Raw genomic sequence first — 18,047 nt, forward strand, 5'->3', positions numbered from 1 at the left:
AGAGCCATACGACAATGGAACCGATTACCGAGAGAGGTGGTGGGCTCTCTGACACTGGAGGCATTCAAGAGGCAGCTGGACAGCCATCTGTTGGGAATGCTTTGGATTCCTGCATTGCGCAGGGGGTTGGACTTGATGGCCTTATAGGCCCTTTCCAACTCTACTATTCTACGATTCTATGGGCAAGGAAACAATTCCTGTGCAGATTCTTGAAAATTCGGAAGACAGGGACTGATGGAAGAGTCATCCTTGCTCTCTTCCAGGGCAGACAGATTTACCAACACTGCCGCCAACCCTGTCTCCCAGACATGAAATGATGGGAACAGCTGCCATGTCCCCTGCTTCCTTCTTCTCCCCCTATCCAAGTTAATAAAAAGTCTGTTTCTTGCTCTTAGGATTTGCAAACATTTACACTGAGAACTTACTCTCATCCCACTTACTCTGGTCATCTCAGCTACTGCATTCCTCTCTCTTCTTCTATCAAAGCTACGTACCTTTGCGAAAGTCATCCTCTCTTTGCTATACTACTACCGTCAGCTGATGATCTGAATGCCCATCCTCTTCCGTAACTTTATAGCTTAGTTCTCATATTTAAGGCTTCCCATCCATTCTTGCCATCTCTCCTTCCTAACTTCCTCACCTTCCTGGTGTTTTGCCATTACCAATTTTTCCCAGGCTATGGTCTGAAGGCACATAAGGCCAGCTCCCTGCTGAAGCTAAGCAGGGTCAGGTCTGGTCAGTGCCTGAATAGGAGACTGCCTGGGAACCATATGTAAGCTGCCTTGGGTTTCATGAAAAAGAAAGGCGGGTTATAAATGTAATAAATATATAAATAATTTTTTGTTTTCTTGTCCTGCTCCTGCCTTTGAGAAATCTATGTCAGCTAGCACCTCCTCCTTGCCTCTCTTGCTTCTTGCTGCCTACGTCACTGAAGCTGAATGTTGGAAGATTCAGGACAGACTTCTTCACACAGCACATAGTTAAATTATGGAATTCGCTCCCACAAGAGGCAGTGATGGCCACCAACATGGATGGCTTTAAAAGAGGATTAGAAAATATCAAGGAGGATAAGGCTATCAATGGTTACTAGCCATGATGGCTATCCTCTGCCTCCATAGTTGCTCAAGGGGGGACTGTTCTAGCACTCAGATCCTGCTTGCGGGCTTCCCATGGGCATCTGGTGTGGCCACTATGAGAACAGGATGCTGGACTAGACGGGCCGCTGGCCTGATCCAGCAGGCTTTTCTTATGTTCACTTTAAAATCCCCCTTAGAAATTTGTATTAGCCAGGATCCCACAAAAAAAACACATGAAACTAGGTCCATGTGTCCAAGATAGCTTTACACTTATTTTTCTCTCAAACATCAGCCCTTCCAGGGAGCTTCAAAAGCAGTTTGTGATATGGCAATAGGCCCAGCTGTTTCAAAAGAAAAGTCACAAATTTTACTGCACTTCAACGTCCATGCATGAATTTAAACAGCACTTTGGATCCTGATCATTATCTTCTGCAAAGTTTTCCCCTCCCCCATTAGGTACCACCTAAAAATTTCACTACTTTATACTTGCCAGTCTTTTATATGATTCTGACCTCTCCTATATACCAAAGACAGCAAATCCCTAATCACAAAATTCTTATGTTCTATTCATCAGCTAGCACACAGATAAAGCAAAATAAGTTGTAACTTGAATGGCATGGGATGCATATCTTCAAAATCTTTAAAGAGACATACCTGAGGATATGAAGGTCTTCTTCAAGACCCTCTAATTTAATTACTTTTAGTATGTTATGATCTGGACAAAACAAATTCTGTGCTTAATAAGTGACAATTTCCTTTCTAAAAAAAGACTATCAAGGTTCTTAAAGTAGTATTCTTTCCATTTAAGTAAATATTTATTTCTTGAAAGTTTAAGGCATCCGTTTTTCACGTCTGTAAGAGATGAAACTAATATTCTAATTGCCTTGTGCTTACTTACTAACAAAAACCATAGAGTTCTAAGCAAGGGCAAGAGGCAATTGGTCATCCTAAGGCACCACCGGAACCTCATTACTCCATGCTGAAAATGGGAGATGACAGTCTTGATGTAGACAAAGAGAGAAAATTATGCCATATTGGAATCTTCATTCACAGCCACCACAGGTTCCACCTGCTCATCAGATGCTCTTCTCCCTTTTTTAGAGCCTGATTTCTTTTTCTTTTTTTGTTCCAGGCTATTCAAAGCAAGTTCTTCGCTCTTCTGAGTGATGTACTTCAGCTAGAAAGAGAGAGAGTTTTTAGCATTCACCTACAGGGGAAAGGATCACCCACTCAACCAGTTTAAAGCACTCACACAGACTCCCTAATGATAGATGATGTGTGGAGCATGAGACTAGATTGCAATGCAGTGGTTTCTCAGGGCTGTACAACGCAAAGGCTAACAAGACAGTATTGGTCATATTATGGGGGGAGGGTAGAAGAGACAGAGAGAGAAAGTCAAAAGAATAAATGATAGCAATTTGTGAACACAAGAATCAACTAGAATCTCCCCACTGGTAACTTATTTGGTTACCAATACACCAATAAATCAATCAGTTCTGCTTAAAGATTTCTTCTGCTGTATCAAAGCAGACTGCTGACAGAAGTACATAAGCCCCAAGTACAGGAAGCACCACTTTTTCCCCCCACTTCAGGGAGTTACACCTCCTGCAAAATCCTCAGAACAGTAAGGAAAAAGTACTAGCTTCCCAGTCTAGCTCTAGTCATGGGTTAAAAGGTTGTACCAGAATTTTCATGTGCCTCCTGGTCATCCCATTGAAAGCAGCGGGGTACCAACACTTTTGGTTGCCCAGGCAAGTGTCTGTTTGCAGATCTGTTTTAAATTTAATAACAACAGCCTGGCAATGTACATATCGCTTTTCCCCCCACATAAAGATACATAATTAATAACAGAATACTTTTAAATGGAGGTGATATAGCTCGGTAGTAGAGGATCTGCTTTGCCTGCAGGTTCAATCCCAAACATCTCCCATTAAAAGGAACGAGAGCAGGTGATGGGAAAAGCCCTTCCCTGCTTGAAACCCTGGAGAGTTGCTGCCAGACAGAGTAGACAATACTAGGCTAGAAGGACAAATAGTCTGACCAGGTATATGGCAGCTTCTTATTTTCCTAAATGGGTTGATGACCCCTCAATACGTGGCAGATAGCGACATAAAAAATAATAATGGAGAAATGCACCCATCAAAGATCAGCAAGTTTTAACTATTTATTTATTATCTTTATTTATACCCCGCCCTTTTTCCAAGTGGAACTCAGGGTGGCTTACAACAAACATAAATACATATGATTAAAACATTCAAAATTCTACATTAAAATAAGATTAATCCATTAGCACGATTAAAACATTTAACATCCACTTAAAATAAATAAAAACACATTTAAAATAGTGCAATTAAGCAATAAACAATGCAGCAACCTCTCAACGAACTGTCCTAACCACCTTTTATTCTAAAAGCCTGTTGGAATAAAAAAGTCTTTGCCTGCCAACGGAAGGACAATAAAGAGGAGGCCATCCTTGCCTCCTTAGGAAGGGCATTCCAAAGCCTAGGGGCAGCCACCGAAAAGGCCCTCTCTCGCGTCCCCACCAATCGTGTTTGTGAGGGCGTTGGGACTGAGAGAAAGGCCTCTCCTGAAGATCTCAGGGCCCGGGCAGGCTCATATAGGGAGATACGGTCTACAGGATAGCCTGGACCTAGGCCGTATAGGGCTTTATAGGTCACAACCAACACTTTGAATTGTGCCTGGAAACAAACTAGCAGCCAGTGGAGCTGTTGTAACAGGGGGGATGTATGCTCCCTGTAGCCAGCCCCAGTAAACATTCTGGTAGCAATTCACTGTACCAACTGAAGTTTCCGAACAGTCTTCAAAGGTAGCCCCACGTAGAGTGCAGATAGTTGTAAGCCAGAGGTGTTTATGGGAATTTCGTTCAGTTGTAATTCCCAAGGACAAGCAAGGTTCACCAATAGCAAAACCAGCCAAAGGTTATTTCATTTGTGTTTATTAAACACTTGACAATTATACAGTAATTTATTATCAGGCTGATTGCATCTCTTTCCAAGTTTCCTCTATACAGAAACATTGGTGGATTTTAAAAAATTGAATTCAATTCATTTGTTTGGTTAAGTGACAACTCAGAAGTTAATTATAATTTTTTTCTTTTCAAAGGTTATTTTTGTTTGTTGCTGGTAACCTTTTAACTTACACTTCCAAACGATGGTGTGTTTTTTTAAAAAAATAATCATTTTTGAAACTATAAAAAATTCACTAACAGGCAAAAAACCTTGCAGTTTAAGAATGTACCTATAAGCCAACATATATTTCTATCAAACTTTAAAAAGCAGGGAAATTGGGCAGCTATAGTGAATCCACCAGGGAAGCAGGAGACCTGGCCTGCTCTCTAAGATTTTGTACTGACCATGGGGAAGGAAGCCTGGAGTAGGCAGGGGGGGAGGAAGAAGGGAAGAGGAGAGGAGAAGGAATGCAGGTCTGATCATTTGCATGCTTACTGAGTTCAATGGGACTTACTCCTGTGCAATCATGGCTAGGATAGGTAAAACTGACCATGGGGAGGAGGAGTGGGAGGGGAGAGCAGAGGGAAGGAAGAAGGGGGGAGATAGGAGCAGAATGAGTGGGAGGGAGAAGGAGGGGATTGGAAGGGGAGGGGTGAAGGAAGGGGTAAAAGGGAAGTGATGGGAGGGAGGAGGAGGGGAGGGCAGGTTTGATCATTTGCATGCTTTTTGAGTTCAATGGGATTTACTCCCGTGCAATCATGCTTGAAAATGAATTGGACTGCCTTCAAGTCAATTCCGACTTATGGCGACCCTATGAACAGGGTTTTCATGGTAAACGGTATTCAGAGGTGGTTTACCATTGCCTTCCTCTGAGGCTGAGAGGTAGTAACTGGTCCAAGGTCACACAATGAGTTTCATGGCTGTGTGGGAATTTGAACCCTGGTCTCCCAGGCTGTAGTCCTAGGATAGGTAAAACTGATCATGGAGTGGAGGAGGTAGAGGGCGGAGGGAAGCGAAAGGAGGAGGAAGGGATTGGAAGGGGAGGGGGGAAAGGAAGGGAGAGGGAAGGGGCAAGAGGGAGGGGATAGGGTGGAGGAGGAGAGGGCAGGAATGATCATTTGCATGGTTTTTTACTTCAGTGGGATTTCTCCTGTGCAATCATGTTTAGGATAGGTAAAACTGACCATGGGAGACGGGACGGGGGGGAGGGAGAGGTAATTGGGTGGGTGGGCACTGGGCAGAGGGGAAGCCCCTTTCCTTTCCAAAAGGAAAACATTGTGAACAGTATCATTCTTTTTCAGGGCTTCCCACACCTTTTTATTCTACAGCAGGCACATGTAGCCTCCCACCCAAATTTAAACCAAACCTGTCCCTGGCCACATCCACCCTAGACCTTTATTTCACTTTAGACAGTCATGGCTTCTCTCAAAGAATTCTGGGAAATGCAGTTAGTGAAGGGTACTGAGAGTTGCTAGGAGATGCCCTGTTCCCCTGACAGAGTTTCAATCAGAGTGGCTGACTGTTAAACCCCACTGGAGCTGTCAGGGGAATAGGAGTCTCCTCTCAGCACCCTTCATAAACTACACTTCCCAAGATTCTTTGGGGGAAGCCATGACTGTCTAAAGTGAAATCAAAGTCTGGTGTGGGGTGGCCCTCTGATTAGGCAAGCCCAGCAGCTGTTAGTGTGGCTTTTAGAACACTGACAGTTGGTTCTTACTGAGCATGCCCAACGTTATCATTGAGCTCAATGCAAAATTTCTTAAATTAATTAAAAGATCTGCCAGGCATTTTTTAAACTTTCAAACTGCAGAAGATGAAGGCCAGAGTATGGGGCAAGGTCAGTAACAGGATTACAGGTACTCTGTGAACATGGCTGATTTTTAATGAATTTCAACAGATTATGAGAACTCTGACAGAAAAAAAGTCCAAAAGGGGTCTTTTCTCTCTTTTTACACTTTGAGCTCTCAATTCTCTCAGACTGTTTTGTGTGTTGCCATGAAAATTTAGAGGGTTGTTAAGCAAGCATTTCTGAGTTCAGGACTATACGTTTTGTAAGGTTTTGTTTTGAAATGAGGTTATGGGAAGCATCAGAATGGCATGGGGGTATTTTCAATTTAACATTGCTTAATGTGAAAAATCCATGTTGACCATAGCATACTGCCACTCTTGTGGCTGTATAATCAAGTGTGAAGTGAGGGCAAGCGAATCCTTTATGGTGCGGTATTATAAGCCTTTAAACTGTATTATACCCTGACATACAGTACCCAAATCAAATTCTAATATACTGAGGCTGCAATCTCATACAGATTTACCTAGAAGTATGTCCTTCGGAACTTAGTTGAATTTGCTTCTAGGTAGACATGCACAGGATTGTGCTGCAAGTTTTGGTTTTTTTTAATCAAACAGTATCCATTAGCTGGCTGATCATAAATCCTACATGGCAGGCTCTGGGTCATTTGCTTGTACAGGCTGCTCTCCCCCCACATACACACGAACAATGCTAATAGCAAGCAAGAATAAACAAGAGGCTATTAACTAGCACAGCTGTGATCTCTGAGTGTAGATGGGCACAACTGTCTTGCTCTTCCTGACAAGACGTTCCATGCCCAATTAAGCTGTACTGCAGCTGTTACTTCAAGGACACACAAATCAGCTGCACCCGTTGCCCCTCCTCTCCCCCAGCCTTTCTAATTTAGCTACGTATTGCGCAGAGGCTTGCCTAGACAAAGTTAAGGTTAGCAGAAATACACAGCACTTGAAACTGAAGTTTTACTTCTCTCTCTCTCTCTCTCTTTCTTACATCTCAGAGAACTGTCCAGAGAACTTTGTGTTATAGGGAGGCCTATAAATAATATCCTACCATAGGAAGCTGCCTGATTCCGAGTCAGACCTTTGGTCCACCTAGCTCAGTACTGTCTACACTGACCAGCCGCCACTCTCCAGGGTTTCAGGCAGGGAATCTTTCCCAGCCCTACCTGGAGATTGAAACTGGGATCTTCTGCATGCAAAGCATATGTTCTACCACTGAGTTACAGCACTTCCTCCAAGATCCTATGGGGCCTCGTGGGTTAAATGCTGCAGCACTGTGGTCTACCTGCATTAACAGCTTTGAAACCTAATCCAAAACATAGCTCTTCTCACACACAAACAAACCTTGCCCAGAACTAGATGTTATGAAACACACACAGTTGCCCCTTATAATAGCAACCTTGCATCTCATCCTTTTGATAATTTGCAGCAATACAAAAAGCATCAAGTGATGTTGCTATGCTTCGAGCCTCTCTGCTCTCACAAGTGGTCAGAAGCATGCAAAACAACAGTGTCACATGTTGCTAGACATTACTGGGAGTGGGGAGGAAGAGAAGCAAAGCAGTCATCTTTGGTAAGGCCTAGTATCAGTTCTAGAGCTCAAGAATGTTCAGTCACCCAGGACATTCTGCCACTGACCTGAAAGTCACCCCTCTTCAGACAATTCCAGCATGAAGGGAGATTTCAGCATGAAGTTGCTTAGCTAGAATTTTATCACACAGCCTGGTTACACCCATTACTGTCGCAATCAAAACCAAGCTCCTCTCTCCCTCTACAATGTCAAAACACTAGGAAGATTTTGTTATCACCAATCACTCCTGTTGCAGATGGACATTGAGCTTATGTCTGAGCTTAGCCCAAATACATACTAGCTCTTGCATGTCATGGCTATTTTGAACCACTTACATTTTCCCCCCTACATGCATGAAAGAGGTCTTCTGATGACAATACTACATTCCTCTGATGAAGTGGGTTCTAATCCATGAAAGGCTATGACACAATAAGTCTTTAAGGAGTCACAAATATCTTAAAACACAACCTCCCTGAGAGGTCTCTGGCTCCATCCTAAACAACTGCTTTAGTCAGCATGCTGCTAGGCCCCGAGAACTGCTACTGGTTGCCAGCTGGCATCATTCTTCAGCAATTTCCAACAATTCAAGAGGCAACCAAGTACATTTCTATGTAGACATGTCTCGAGGACACTGGGAGACCTTTGTTTTATAACATCTCTCAACAGAGGTTCACAGCTATTTTCTTGCAGCTAGAATTGTTGCTGCTCCTGAAGCAACCCAGAGTGCATCACTATACTTCAGAAAATAATGACAAAGAGAAAGCAGAGGGGAAAAAGCAAAAGACTTTCAAGGGTGACATTTGGGGTGGAAGAATAACCAAGGGAAAATGTTTCTCCATCAGCAACAAATATTGTTTGAAAGTGTTCTTAGGAAGAACTGGCAAGATTCGTTCTAAGTAAAATAACATGCCAAGAAAACAAGGTTTTCATCTCACCAAGGACTTGCTTCTTCTAGCTAAAAGCTTCACATCTTCCAGATTAACTGTACTTCGCTTTGCATGCCTGCATTAAAAAAAGAACAAAGGAACAAATTACAAAAACACAAGAAGTTTACCGGAGGGCTTGCTGGAGCTTAAATATGTTATCTGTAAAGGTGCTTATTTGACGTGAAACAGCCAGCCAGTACAATTTCACGTTGCATTGTAATATTACTTGTTAAGTCTAGCCAGTCTTGAAGCAGCAACTTTGGAGTCAATTCCAAGCCACACTCCTAGCTGCAACACTACTTCCTTGATTTGCGTAAGCAATCTTCTTCAGAGATCCCTCCCAGACCAACCACCCTCCTCTTCTACTCATTGGTTAAGCTGACCCCAACAGATAACCTCTGAACCACAATCGTAGCTCTTGATTCTCAGTCCTGTCACCTCTCCAGGCAGGGCTGGCTCAGATGGCCACCCTAAGCTGGCAGTCATCTTGATGTCACAGTGCATTTGAAGTCACATGATTGGTTCCTGCAGGGAACACAGCCATTTCCAAAGCAACACAAGAAACAATTCTTACATGCTGCTTCTGGAAAGGACAGGTGCTCCTTGAATTGAGCTAACCTAGGCAACTGACTAATCTACCAGTATGGATGAGCCTGCATTGAGCTCTCCCTGCCATCGGCCTGTCTTCATGACTAACCAGTTGCTGCAACAGCACCGGTTCTTTCATTCCAATTTTTTTCCACTGACGTGGGTAGATCAATTCATTGAGGTTTATGGCATGGTGGCAGCTAGAGCAGGTGTTAAATGTTGTTGTTATGTGCCTCCAAGTCGACCACGACTTATGGCGACCCTATGAATCAGCAACCTCCAAGAGCATCTATCATGAACCACCCTGCTCAGATCTTGTAAGTTCAGGTCTGTGGCTTCCTTTATGGAATCAATCCATCTCTTGTTTGGCCTTCCTCTTTTGCTACTCCCTGCTGTTTTTCCCAACATTATTATCTTTTCTAATGAATCATGTCTTCTCATGATGTGTCCAAAGTATAATAATCTCAGTTTCCTCATTTTAGCTTCTAGTGATAGTTCTGGTTTAATTTGTTCTAACACCCAATTATTGGTCTTTTTCTCAGTCCATGGTATCTGCAAAGCTCTCCTCCAACACCACATTTCAAGTGAGCTGATTTTTCTCTTATCCGCTTTTTTCACTGTCCAACTTTCACATCCATACATAGAGATCGGAAATACCATGGTCTGAATGATCCTGACTTTAGTGTTCAGTGATACATCTTTGCATTTGAGGACCTCTTCTAGTTCTCTCATAGCGGCCCTCCCCAGTCCTAGCCTTCTTCTGATTTCTTGACTATTGTCTCCATTTTGGTTAATGACTGTGCCGAGGTATTGATAATCCTTGACAAGTTCAATGTCCTCATTGTCAACTGTAAAGTTACATAAATCTTCTGTTGTCATTACTTTAGTCTTTTTCACGTTCAGCTGTAGTCCTGCTTTTGTGCTTTCCCCTTTAACTTTCATCAGCATTTGTTTCAAATCAGGTGTTAAATAAAATATGACAAAGACACACACACCAGCCCCAATCCTATCCCAGCACAATAAGACAGAGAAGTCTCCGCATGCAATGAGCCTCACATCAACTAGGCCAGATGTAGGGAGCCACTGGCCCATCAGATGTTGCTGATCTACAACTTCCATCATCCCTGGCCATTGGCCATGTTTGCTGGGGCTGATAGGAGTTGTAGTTCAACAACATCTGGAAAGTCAAAGGTATGAGCTATGCCATACTACATCACAAACTAGTTAAGTCACTGAGTGTCTTGCTTTGCCTGGGAGGAATCCTGCTTTTTTGACAATCCCTATGCTTTATTTTAGCAAATCACAGCTTAGAAACATTCCTGGCCTGGACCACTTCAGGCTACAGGTGGAGGTTAAACCACATTTGCAAAACAACTCCGTGCAAAAGAAACTTGTTGCATGTAGAAGACTAGTATATAAGGGAGAAAGTAACACACAAGCAGGCAGCCATTGGAGGTGGAAGCTGCGGTATAGGAATGAGGGGGGAAAGCCCAGAAAAGTATATCCGGCTGGATGTTCTGATCCTGCAGAGCCTAAATTATTGTCTCTATATAATGAGAACTAACATATAGCATCTACGTTGGGCTGCCCTTGAAGACTGTTCGGAAACTACAGCTAGTCCAGAATGCAGCGGCCAGATTGCTGACGCGGACCAGAAGGTCCGCTCATATAACACCTGTTCTGGCCCGTCTGCACTGGCTTCCTATTTGTTTCCGGGCTAGATTCAAAGTGCTGGTTTTGACCTATAAAGCCCTACACGGCATGGGACCGCAATACCTGGTGGAACGCCTCTCCCAATATGAACCTACCCGTACACTGCGCTCAACATCTAAGGCCCTCCTCCGAGTGCCATCCCATTGAGAAGCTCGGAGGGTGGTGACTAGAACTAGGGCCTTTTCAGTGGTGGCCCCCGAACTGTGGAACAGTCTCTCCGATGAGGTGCGCCTGGCGCCGACGCTACTATCTTTTCGGCGCCAGGTGAAAACCTTTTTATACTCCCAGGCATTTTAAAGTGTATTTTAACAGTATTTCACTATTATCTTGTATTTTGGACGTTGCTTGGTTCTTTTATTGTTTGTTTGTTTTTGGTTCTTGATTTATTGTATTTATTGTACTTATACACTGTGCTTGTTTTATCTTTTATGTACACCGCCCAGAGAGCCTTCGGGCTTAGGGCGGTATATAAATTAAATAAAATAAATAAATAAATAAATAAATTCGATTAGCCAGACAGGTGTGAGGAGGATGTCAAACCTAGGAGAACAGCAGAAGGTATATCAAAGGTTAAGGTGTGAGTGGAGATATACAAGCGCCTTGAAATTGTTCCTGGCAAGTCTGAACATAGCTGGAAAGTTAAGACAGCATGCATAGCAACACCTTCCAACCCAACAGTAAGCTGATGACATCCACGGAGTCCATAGAATTCTTTGCCACAGAGCGATTAGCAACTTCTGATACCATCTGAAGGGATGCTGAGGCAGCATCCCAAGCGGGCTTTCAGACCACTCTAATCCAAAGGCTTATTACAATTAAATTAACAGCACTAATTTAATACTTCTATTATATAATGTATCCATTAATAAACTAAGATGCAGTATCAGAATTAAAAAATTGCCCCAACCCTACTTAATACCAGCAGTGGTCAGACAAAAACAAGAGGTTTGGCTAGTGGCATGCCAAACACACGCTTACGGCATTCTTTAATATTTTAGGTTCATGTCATCTTAGCCACGGGTGGAGAACCTCTCAGCCTGAGGGCTGCATTCCCTCCAGGGCCACATGCCAATAGTGGGTGGAGCCAGAGGCAAAAGTGTACAGAGCAACAAACGTAAATATTACCTCCATACAGTAGGCTAGTTTCTACACACTCACACCACACAAGCAAACATGAGGCATTATCAGAACTCAGGATCAATTCCAGCCAGGCAAACACGCTCAGGGTGCGAAATAGGGCAAGTGAAGGGTATGGCCTGGGGTGAGAGAGTGGTGGCCTGAGTACAGTTCCGAGGGCCAGATACGGAGGCCTGGATGGCCACATTTGCCCCTGGGCTGGAGGTTTCCTACCCTGTAGTAAAATGAAGTTTGTCAGCTCAAGAGTAAATGCATTAAAACGGAAAGGGCCACAGAGGACTTAGATAAATATTTTAAATATGCCCGAATATAATGATTTGGACCCCACCTGCTATGTTTTTCCATGAGTCTCCACTCTGGCCATGCTTCCTAAGAGCAGTGACTCAAACAAAGACAGAGCAAACAGCCTCATCTAAGAGATAAATCATTCTGCCAACCCCCTAAGTTATGAGTAGCAAAGAGGTTTTTCAACTTCCAGAAGTCAAGGGTTGTAGCCAACTAAGTTTACTCACAGTAGACCCACTAAAATTAATGAGCCTAAGTCACGTCCATTAACCTCAATGGAACTACTCTGAATAGAACTAGCACTGGATACAACCCAATGTGTTTTTATAAAATAACATGATGGCAATCATTTTGGATTACAAACGACTCTAATTTGACAGATTGGGGGGGGGACTCTATCACAGGTGAAGACACCTCACACAACAGACTTTCCTGAAAGGGTGAAAGCAAGCCACCTACACACCTGCTCTTCAAGGGGCTCAATGTGCAGCTAACACACGGGGACCCTCCAACTGTTATGTGCTGTGTTTGGGCATACACCTGCATGCAATTACATTAGACAGAACAAAATCCACCCACAAGGCTGATCTTGGGAGGCAAGACTCAACACAAAGGCTTCATTATGCTCTGGGCAATTTTCTTTTTGTCTGTGTTGTGTAGAGCTTTATAATGGCTTCCGTAATGCTTCTAAGCGTAAAATGGGTGGAGGTGGTGAAGAAAACCTGCCAAAGAATCCGGGGTACTTGAGAGCTATTCATAGTTAGGCAACATACAGCCACTTTTTCAGCCAAGTACTCAACCAGGCTTCAGAAGAATGGAAGTCTTGGAGAGGGTGGAAGGGGAGAGGGAGAGAAACCTTACAGGTTCGAATCAATCACCTGCATTCAGACAACAGAAAAAGTAGAACACTTAGCCCCAACACAGCACAACTGCTGAAACAAAGCTGCATACTAAAACAAATGTTAACTGGTTTCTTTGTGGGAAAAGCAAGGACAGAAAGGGGAAAAAAATATTATGTGTACTTCCAGATGAGGGCCTAACTGACAAACAGGTCATTCAGATACTGAAAAAGGGGGTCATTGGCAACAAGTCTGTGTTTTAATCATTGGATTTTCCCTGGAAAATATAAATCTGGATTAAATGGGGTGGGGTAAGAATATGAGCTGGGATTTTGATGTCAGCGATGCCATGTGGACTCTGGGGAACACGTGCATGCACAAGGAGTACTGATCGCACAACACCCTGGGCTCCTGCTGGGAGGAAGGGTGGGATATAAAGCAAATAATAAACAAACACCCATCTGGAAGCATCCTATATTTCTTCTAGACTTCTCACCTAACAAGGAAACACAATGTCTGGTTTTAAATCTTTCCATAGTACTCACCTAGCAAACATTTCAAGGTCTTTTGCAAAAATTTCTGAAAAGGAAAAAAAAAGACATCTCAAACTTCTTTTCCTCTTTCAAAATTGGAAGGTAAGGCCAGTTTTATTATTTTGGCAAATTTGGTGGTCCAATATCCATTACTAACATACAACAGCACCTTTCAGTAAAAACAAACAAGTTTCATATTCTGTAGTATCGAGTTTCCATTATCATTAGAAGCATGTTTATTTGAAACCATATCATGCTGAGTTCAACAGACCCTACTCCCTAGTAAGTGGGATTAAGGGTTGGGCTGCAGCCTTAGTGAGATGTCTCCCTCACAATCTATATTGTATTGTGCTTCTAATATGGATCAAAGTTGCCAGAATGTTTGCAGCCCAACTTCTGTGAGAGAAGGGAACGTTGCTAGTTTGGCAACCTCATACCAGTCCAAGAAACCAGGGTACTTTTGTGGGTGCAAGCTGAGAACTGGGAAGACATCATAATGGCACAGTGACAAGAGCTGCAAGGTGACTGAAGGAAGGAAATCATATGGCAGTGGACTGAGAAACAGGAACCTGTCCCAAGATCAGGGTTTTTTGGGAGGTCTTAATAACTAATAGGGTCTTGTGGGGTCTTAGATAAATGCAGACTGCTGGAACCTCAGTCTGGCCACTAGAAGTCCTTCCAAGGTCTAGCCTGCTCTAATTTCTGAGCTAGCATCAATCATTCTTCATGCTTTTCCATGCTTTTCTTCATCCTCAAGAGGACTAGAAAACTTTTTTTGCTGGATTGTGCTTAGGATATCCTAGCTCACTTACATATGGAATGCATGCAGCTCTAGAAACAGAACAAAATGTTTTTAAAGCAAGAATTAATTTGACTTTGTAGAATGATGGTGACATTTGCAGTTTGACAGATTTCTCAGAACTTGTCTTGTGTACTCCCTCTAGTGCTAGGAAAATAAAAAATGAATCATTAGGTCAGTTCTATACATCTCCAATTTCAGTTATTTTTTAAAAAAAGCATTAAAATACTGATTGCTCCTACAGACAAATATAGATACCAATAAAATATGTGCTGTACCACACTGCCTGAAGGTGATCTCAGAAATAGCTGCGATGGCTTGTTTACTGAACTGGATTTCTTTGTCTTCTGCAACTTCTTCGCAGAGGCAAGCAACAGTATAATGAAATGCGGCTTTCAACCTCTGGGAAAACAAAACAAAAAACGTGTACTTTATACACTTATACATTGGCCTTCCTTGACATGACACTAGGCCTGTACAATAGCTTGCGACCCATCAAGTCAAACACACATCTAGCTGTTTGGGAAATCCCACCTTTTATAGCCACAAGCAGGCAGCAAGGTATAGTTTAAATTGAGCTGCATTTGGTGGATGGGCCATACAAGTTGTGCAGGCCTGCACAATTTGCACAACATACTTTGAGAAAATAAGACTATTTCAGTGGGATTGTTACAGTATGGGAATCATATAAAATAATTATTAGGGAACTTGGTGTTTAATTTGTACTCCCTCCAAACAACAACAAAACCAAATACAGTATCCCAAGCATTATCCAAATCTACAAGCGAGTGAACAATTTATATTATGGATTTGCTCTCTAAAATTACAAGCAGCTTTTCAGTAGAAAAATAAACGTAGTTAGAACAGCTTTAAACACCACAAATACAAAATAATTTCCTTAAAAACAATAGGTCTTTGTATTTTAACTAAATACATGGCAAATCAGTACGTATTAATTGAAGCAACCTTAATAGTTAGGGAAATCTCAAGAAAAGGCTCTAGAAAACAATCCAGATAAAAAGTTAAGCAAAATTTATTTCATGTCTTTATTATTGCATTTATATCCCACTTTTCCTCCCAGGAGCTCAAAGTGGCATACATGGTTCTCCCCCTCCTAATTTAATCCCCACAACAACCCTGTGTGGTAGGTTAGGCTGAGAGGCAGTGATTAACCCAAGGTCACCCCAGTGTGCTTCGTGGCTGAATGAGGATTTGAAGCCTGGTCTCCCAGGTCCTAGTCCAACACTCTAACCACTACACCACACTGGCACTCCTTATCGCCCACTAAGTCTCATTAGCAAAGGAGAGGCTTTCCTTTGAGGGCATTCTCTCTTCCCTGAGGGAAAAAACTTTGTGCATACTCAAAGGAATTTTTTCTTCCAGTGATTTCAAACTTTCAGGGCTGTGCTTCAGAGGTATATTTTTTTAAGATCAAGCACGATATGAAACATTAAACTGCACCAACACATACTGAAGAGCACCCTTACTCCCCCATCCATAGCTAAGGAACAGTACTCTGCACATGCTTGGGGGCACCCGCACTCATTAAACACTTGCGCAGCAGCACCCTCACTCATTCTTCCTTAGCAACCGAAAGGCACTCTGCACATGCTCCGGGCCACATGCACTCCCACCGGTTAGGAGAGCTCTTTCAAATAAGATCGCCCCCCCTCCTGAGACACCAATATATCCCATTTATAAAAAGAATCTGTCAAAGCTGGGCCCCGCGGCGCTCTCACCCCATACCAGGGTGTCTGAGGGGCGCTCGCCGGCCCCCTTCTCTTCGGCCTCCTCGCTTTCCTTCTCCTCTTTCCTTCGCTCCATGGCGGGCCCTTCGCTGAGGCGGCCAAGACGCCCAAGCAAAACGGCGCTCGAATTTCCCGCCTAACCCCTCCCTCTTCCCCCTCAGGCGTTGATGATGGCGGCGGCGGCGCCTCTGAGGGAAAACGGGGGCCGGCGGGGAGCCGCGGTGTCTGTCATGGCAGACAAGGAGAGGCTGAGGGGAAAAGAGAAGGGAGGAATGGCTGTGAGGCCAAGCCAGGAGAGAGAAAGGGGGCGGGGCGGGGCTGTGGCTGGTCGATGTGGGGCTCAATATGTGAGGAGACTAGTTGATCATGTGGGGCTCAGCGCGTGAGGAGACTGCTCTGGCCTTATGGCGTTGGCACACGATAGGGGCTGGGTTGTGCATGTGTGTAACGCAGGTGTGGGGAACCTTTCGCTCTCCAAATGTTGCTGGACTACCACTCCCATCGTTCCTGGCTCTTGGCCATGCCCATGCTTTGGCTGGGCTGATGATGGGAGTTGTAGTTCAGCAACATCTGGAGGGTCAAAGGCTCCCCACACCTGGTGTAATGGCTAGTTTAGATGTGGGGAAGCTTGGGCCATCCACACGTTGTTGGACAACTCCCATGATCCCTGGCTATTGGCTATGCTTTGGCCTGGGGGGGGCGGATGGGAGTTGTAGTCCAGCAACATCTGGAGTAGTCCAGCAACATCTGGAGGGCTAGTGGTCCCCTACATCTGGGCTAGTTGATGTGAAGCTTCAAGGAATTTCTCTGCCCTATGACGCTGGGATAGGATTGGGGCTGGGATGTGTGTGTGTGTGTGTGTTATTTTATTTAATAAAATAAAATAAAAGTTTACATTTTTCTTCAGTAGACAGCTGCTTTAATGATCGCTCTGTACTGCTTTTAAGTTTTTTAAAATTATTAATTATTATTATTATTTATACCCCGCCCTTTTTCCGAACTGGAACTCAAGGCGGCTTCCAGATAAAAAGTACACATAATTAAGAACATACAAAAATCTGCATTAAAATATAAACTATTGAAATATTAAAACCATTTAACAACATTTAAAACGCTGCAAACTCAGTTTAAATAGCCATGCAGATTAAACAATGACAGTACAGCACCCACTTCAAGCCCTGTCCTTAAGACCTTCAGGTCCCAAAGCCTGTAGGAAGAGAATTAATGCTTTTGTAGTGCTGTATTGCTGCCTGGATATTTTATGAGGGGGGGATATATAATAACTTTTATAAATAAAAGTAAATAGTGGGTTGTAGGCAACTAAGTCCTATTCAGAGTAGACCCAATGAAATTAATGAATCTAAGTTAAGTCATGTCCGTTGATTTCAGGGGGTCTACTATGGTAGGATTCAATTGAATACATCCCACAGAATCCATTTAAATTGTATAATTAGCCATGAACTCTGTCCTGAAATGTCCAGCTTTTGCATCTCTAATAACATTACCCCTCGTTACATCTTTATTTAATGGATTTACCCTGACTTTTTGAAAGTCTTCTTACAAGACAAATTCTCACCTGTCCTAGTCTCTGAAAGTGTCCAAATTACAATTTTTAAAATCCTAATTATTTTAAATAGGCCCTCACAATCTTCCCTGACCCTTACCTCATGAATAAACTTGATCATAATATAGAATTTGCCAAATCTGTTCAAACTATTCCTCTAATTTCAGCCCCTCAACCTGCCTCCATTTATAAGCAATTTCAGCTCTCATCAATATCCAAAGAATATATGGTTACTAGTATATTTGTTTAGTAAATAAGGGCTCTATGCATTTCGTTCACTGTCTCATAGGATCGAGGTATGTTCCAATCAATGAAATAGCATAGACTGACATGTTTTATCCAGATTTGAGCATCACCCTTGTCCCAAAAGCACATGGTTTTAAAAAGCTACAGAATTTGAAAACTAAATTGGATCTCTATGCTTGCTATGAAATATCTCAGCAGGCCACTAGATGCCACTAATGATCTACAGGATAGTTTCAAATGGGGAA

The 18,047-nt window shown here is 43.0% G+C and overlaps 1 protein-coding gene across 1 annotated transcript; it reads right to left on the reverse strand.

Annotated features, from left to right (window-relative positions):
* Positions 1–1,731: 1,731 nt before the first annotated feature.
* On the reverse strand, positions 1,732–16,399 carry CENPS (centromere protein S). The gene is made up of 5 exons (XM_061600576.1): positions 15,991–16,399; positions 14,523–14,646; positions 13,458–13,491; positions 8,360–8,426; positions 1,732–2,253 (listed from the first exon to the last, which is right to left on the reverse strand). The coding sequence occupies exons 1-5, from the start codon at positions 16,066–16,068 to the stop codon at positions 2,101–2,103; spliced, it is 456 nt and encodes a 151-aa protein (XP_061456560.1). The 5' UTR covers positions 16,069–16,399; the 3' UTR covers positions 1,732–2,100.
* Between the last annotated feature and the right edge of the window lie 1,648 nt (positions 16,400–18,047).

Source organism: Rhineura floridana, chromosome 18 (genome assembly GCF_030035675.1).
Source record: "Rhineura floridana isolate rRhiFlo1 chromosome 18, rRhiFlo1.hap2, whole genome shotgun sequence".
Classification (NCBI taxonomy): domain Eukaryota; kingdom Metazoa; phylum Chordata; class Lepidosauria; order Squamata; family Rhineuridae; genus Rhineura; species Rhineura floridana.

What these genes read in the sequence shown, in the direction of transcription:
- CENPS (XM_061600576.1), bottom strand. Translation starts at nt 16,068, where the DNA reads ATGGAGCGAAGGAAAGAGGAGAAGGAAAGCGAGGAGGCCGAAGAGAAG. An exon ending in AGCGCCCCTCAGACACCCTG is followed by an intron (nt 14,647 to 15,990) that starts GTATGGGGTGAG and finishes TTGTTTTCCCAG; the next exon opens with AGGTTGAAAGCCGCATTTCA. An exon ending in GACCTTGAAATGTTTGCTAG is followed by an intron (nt 8,427 to 13,457) that starts GTGAGTACTATG and finishes TTTTTAATGCAG; the next exon opens with GCATGCAAAGCGAAGTACAG.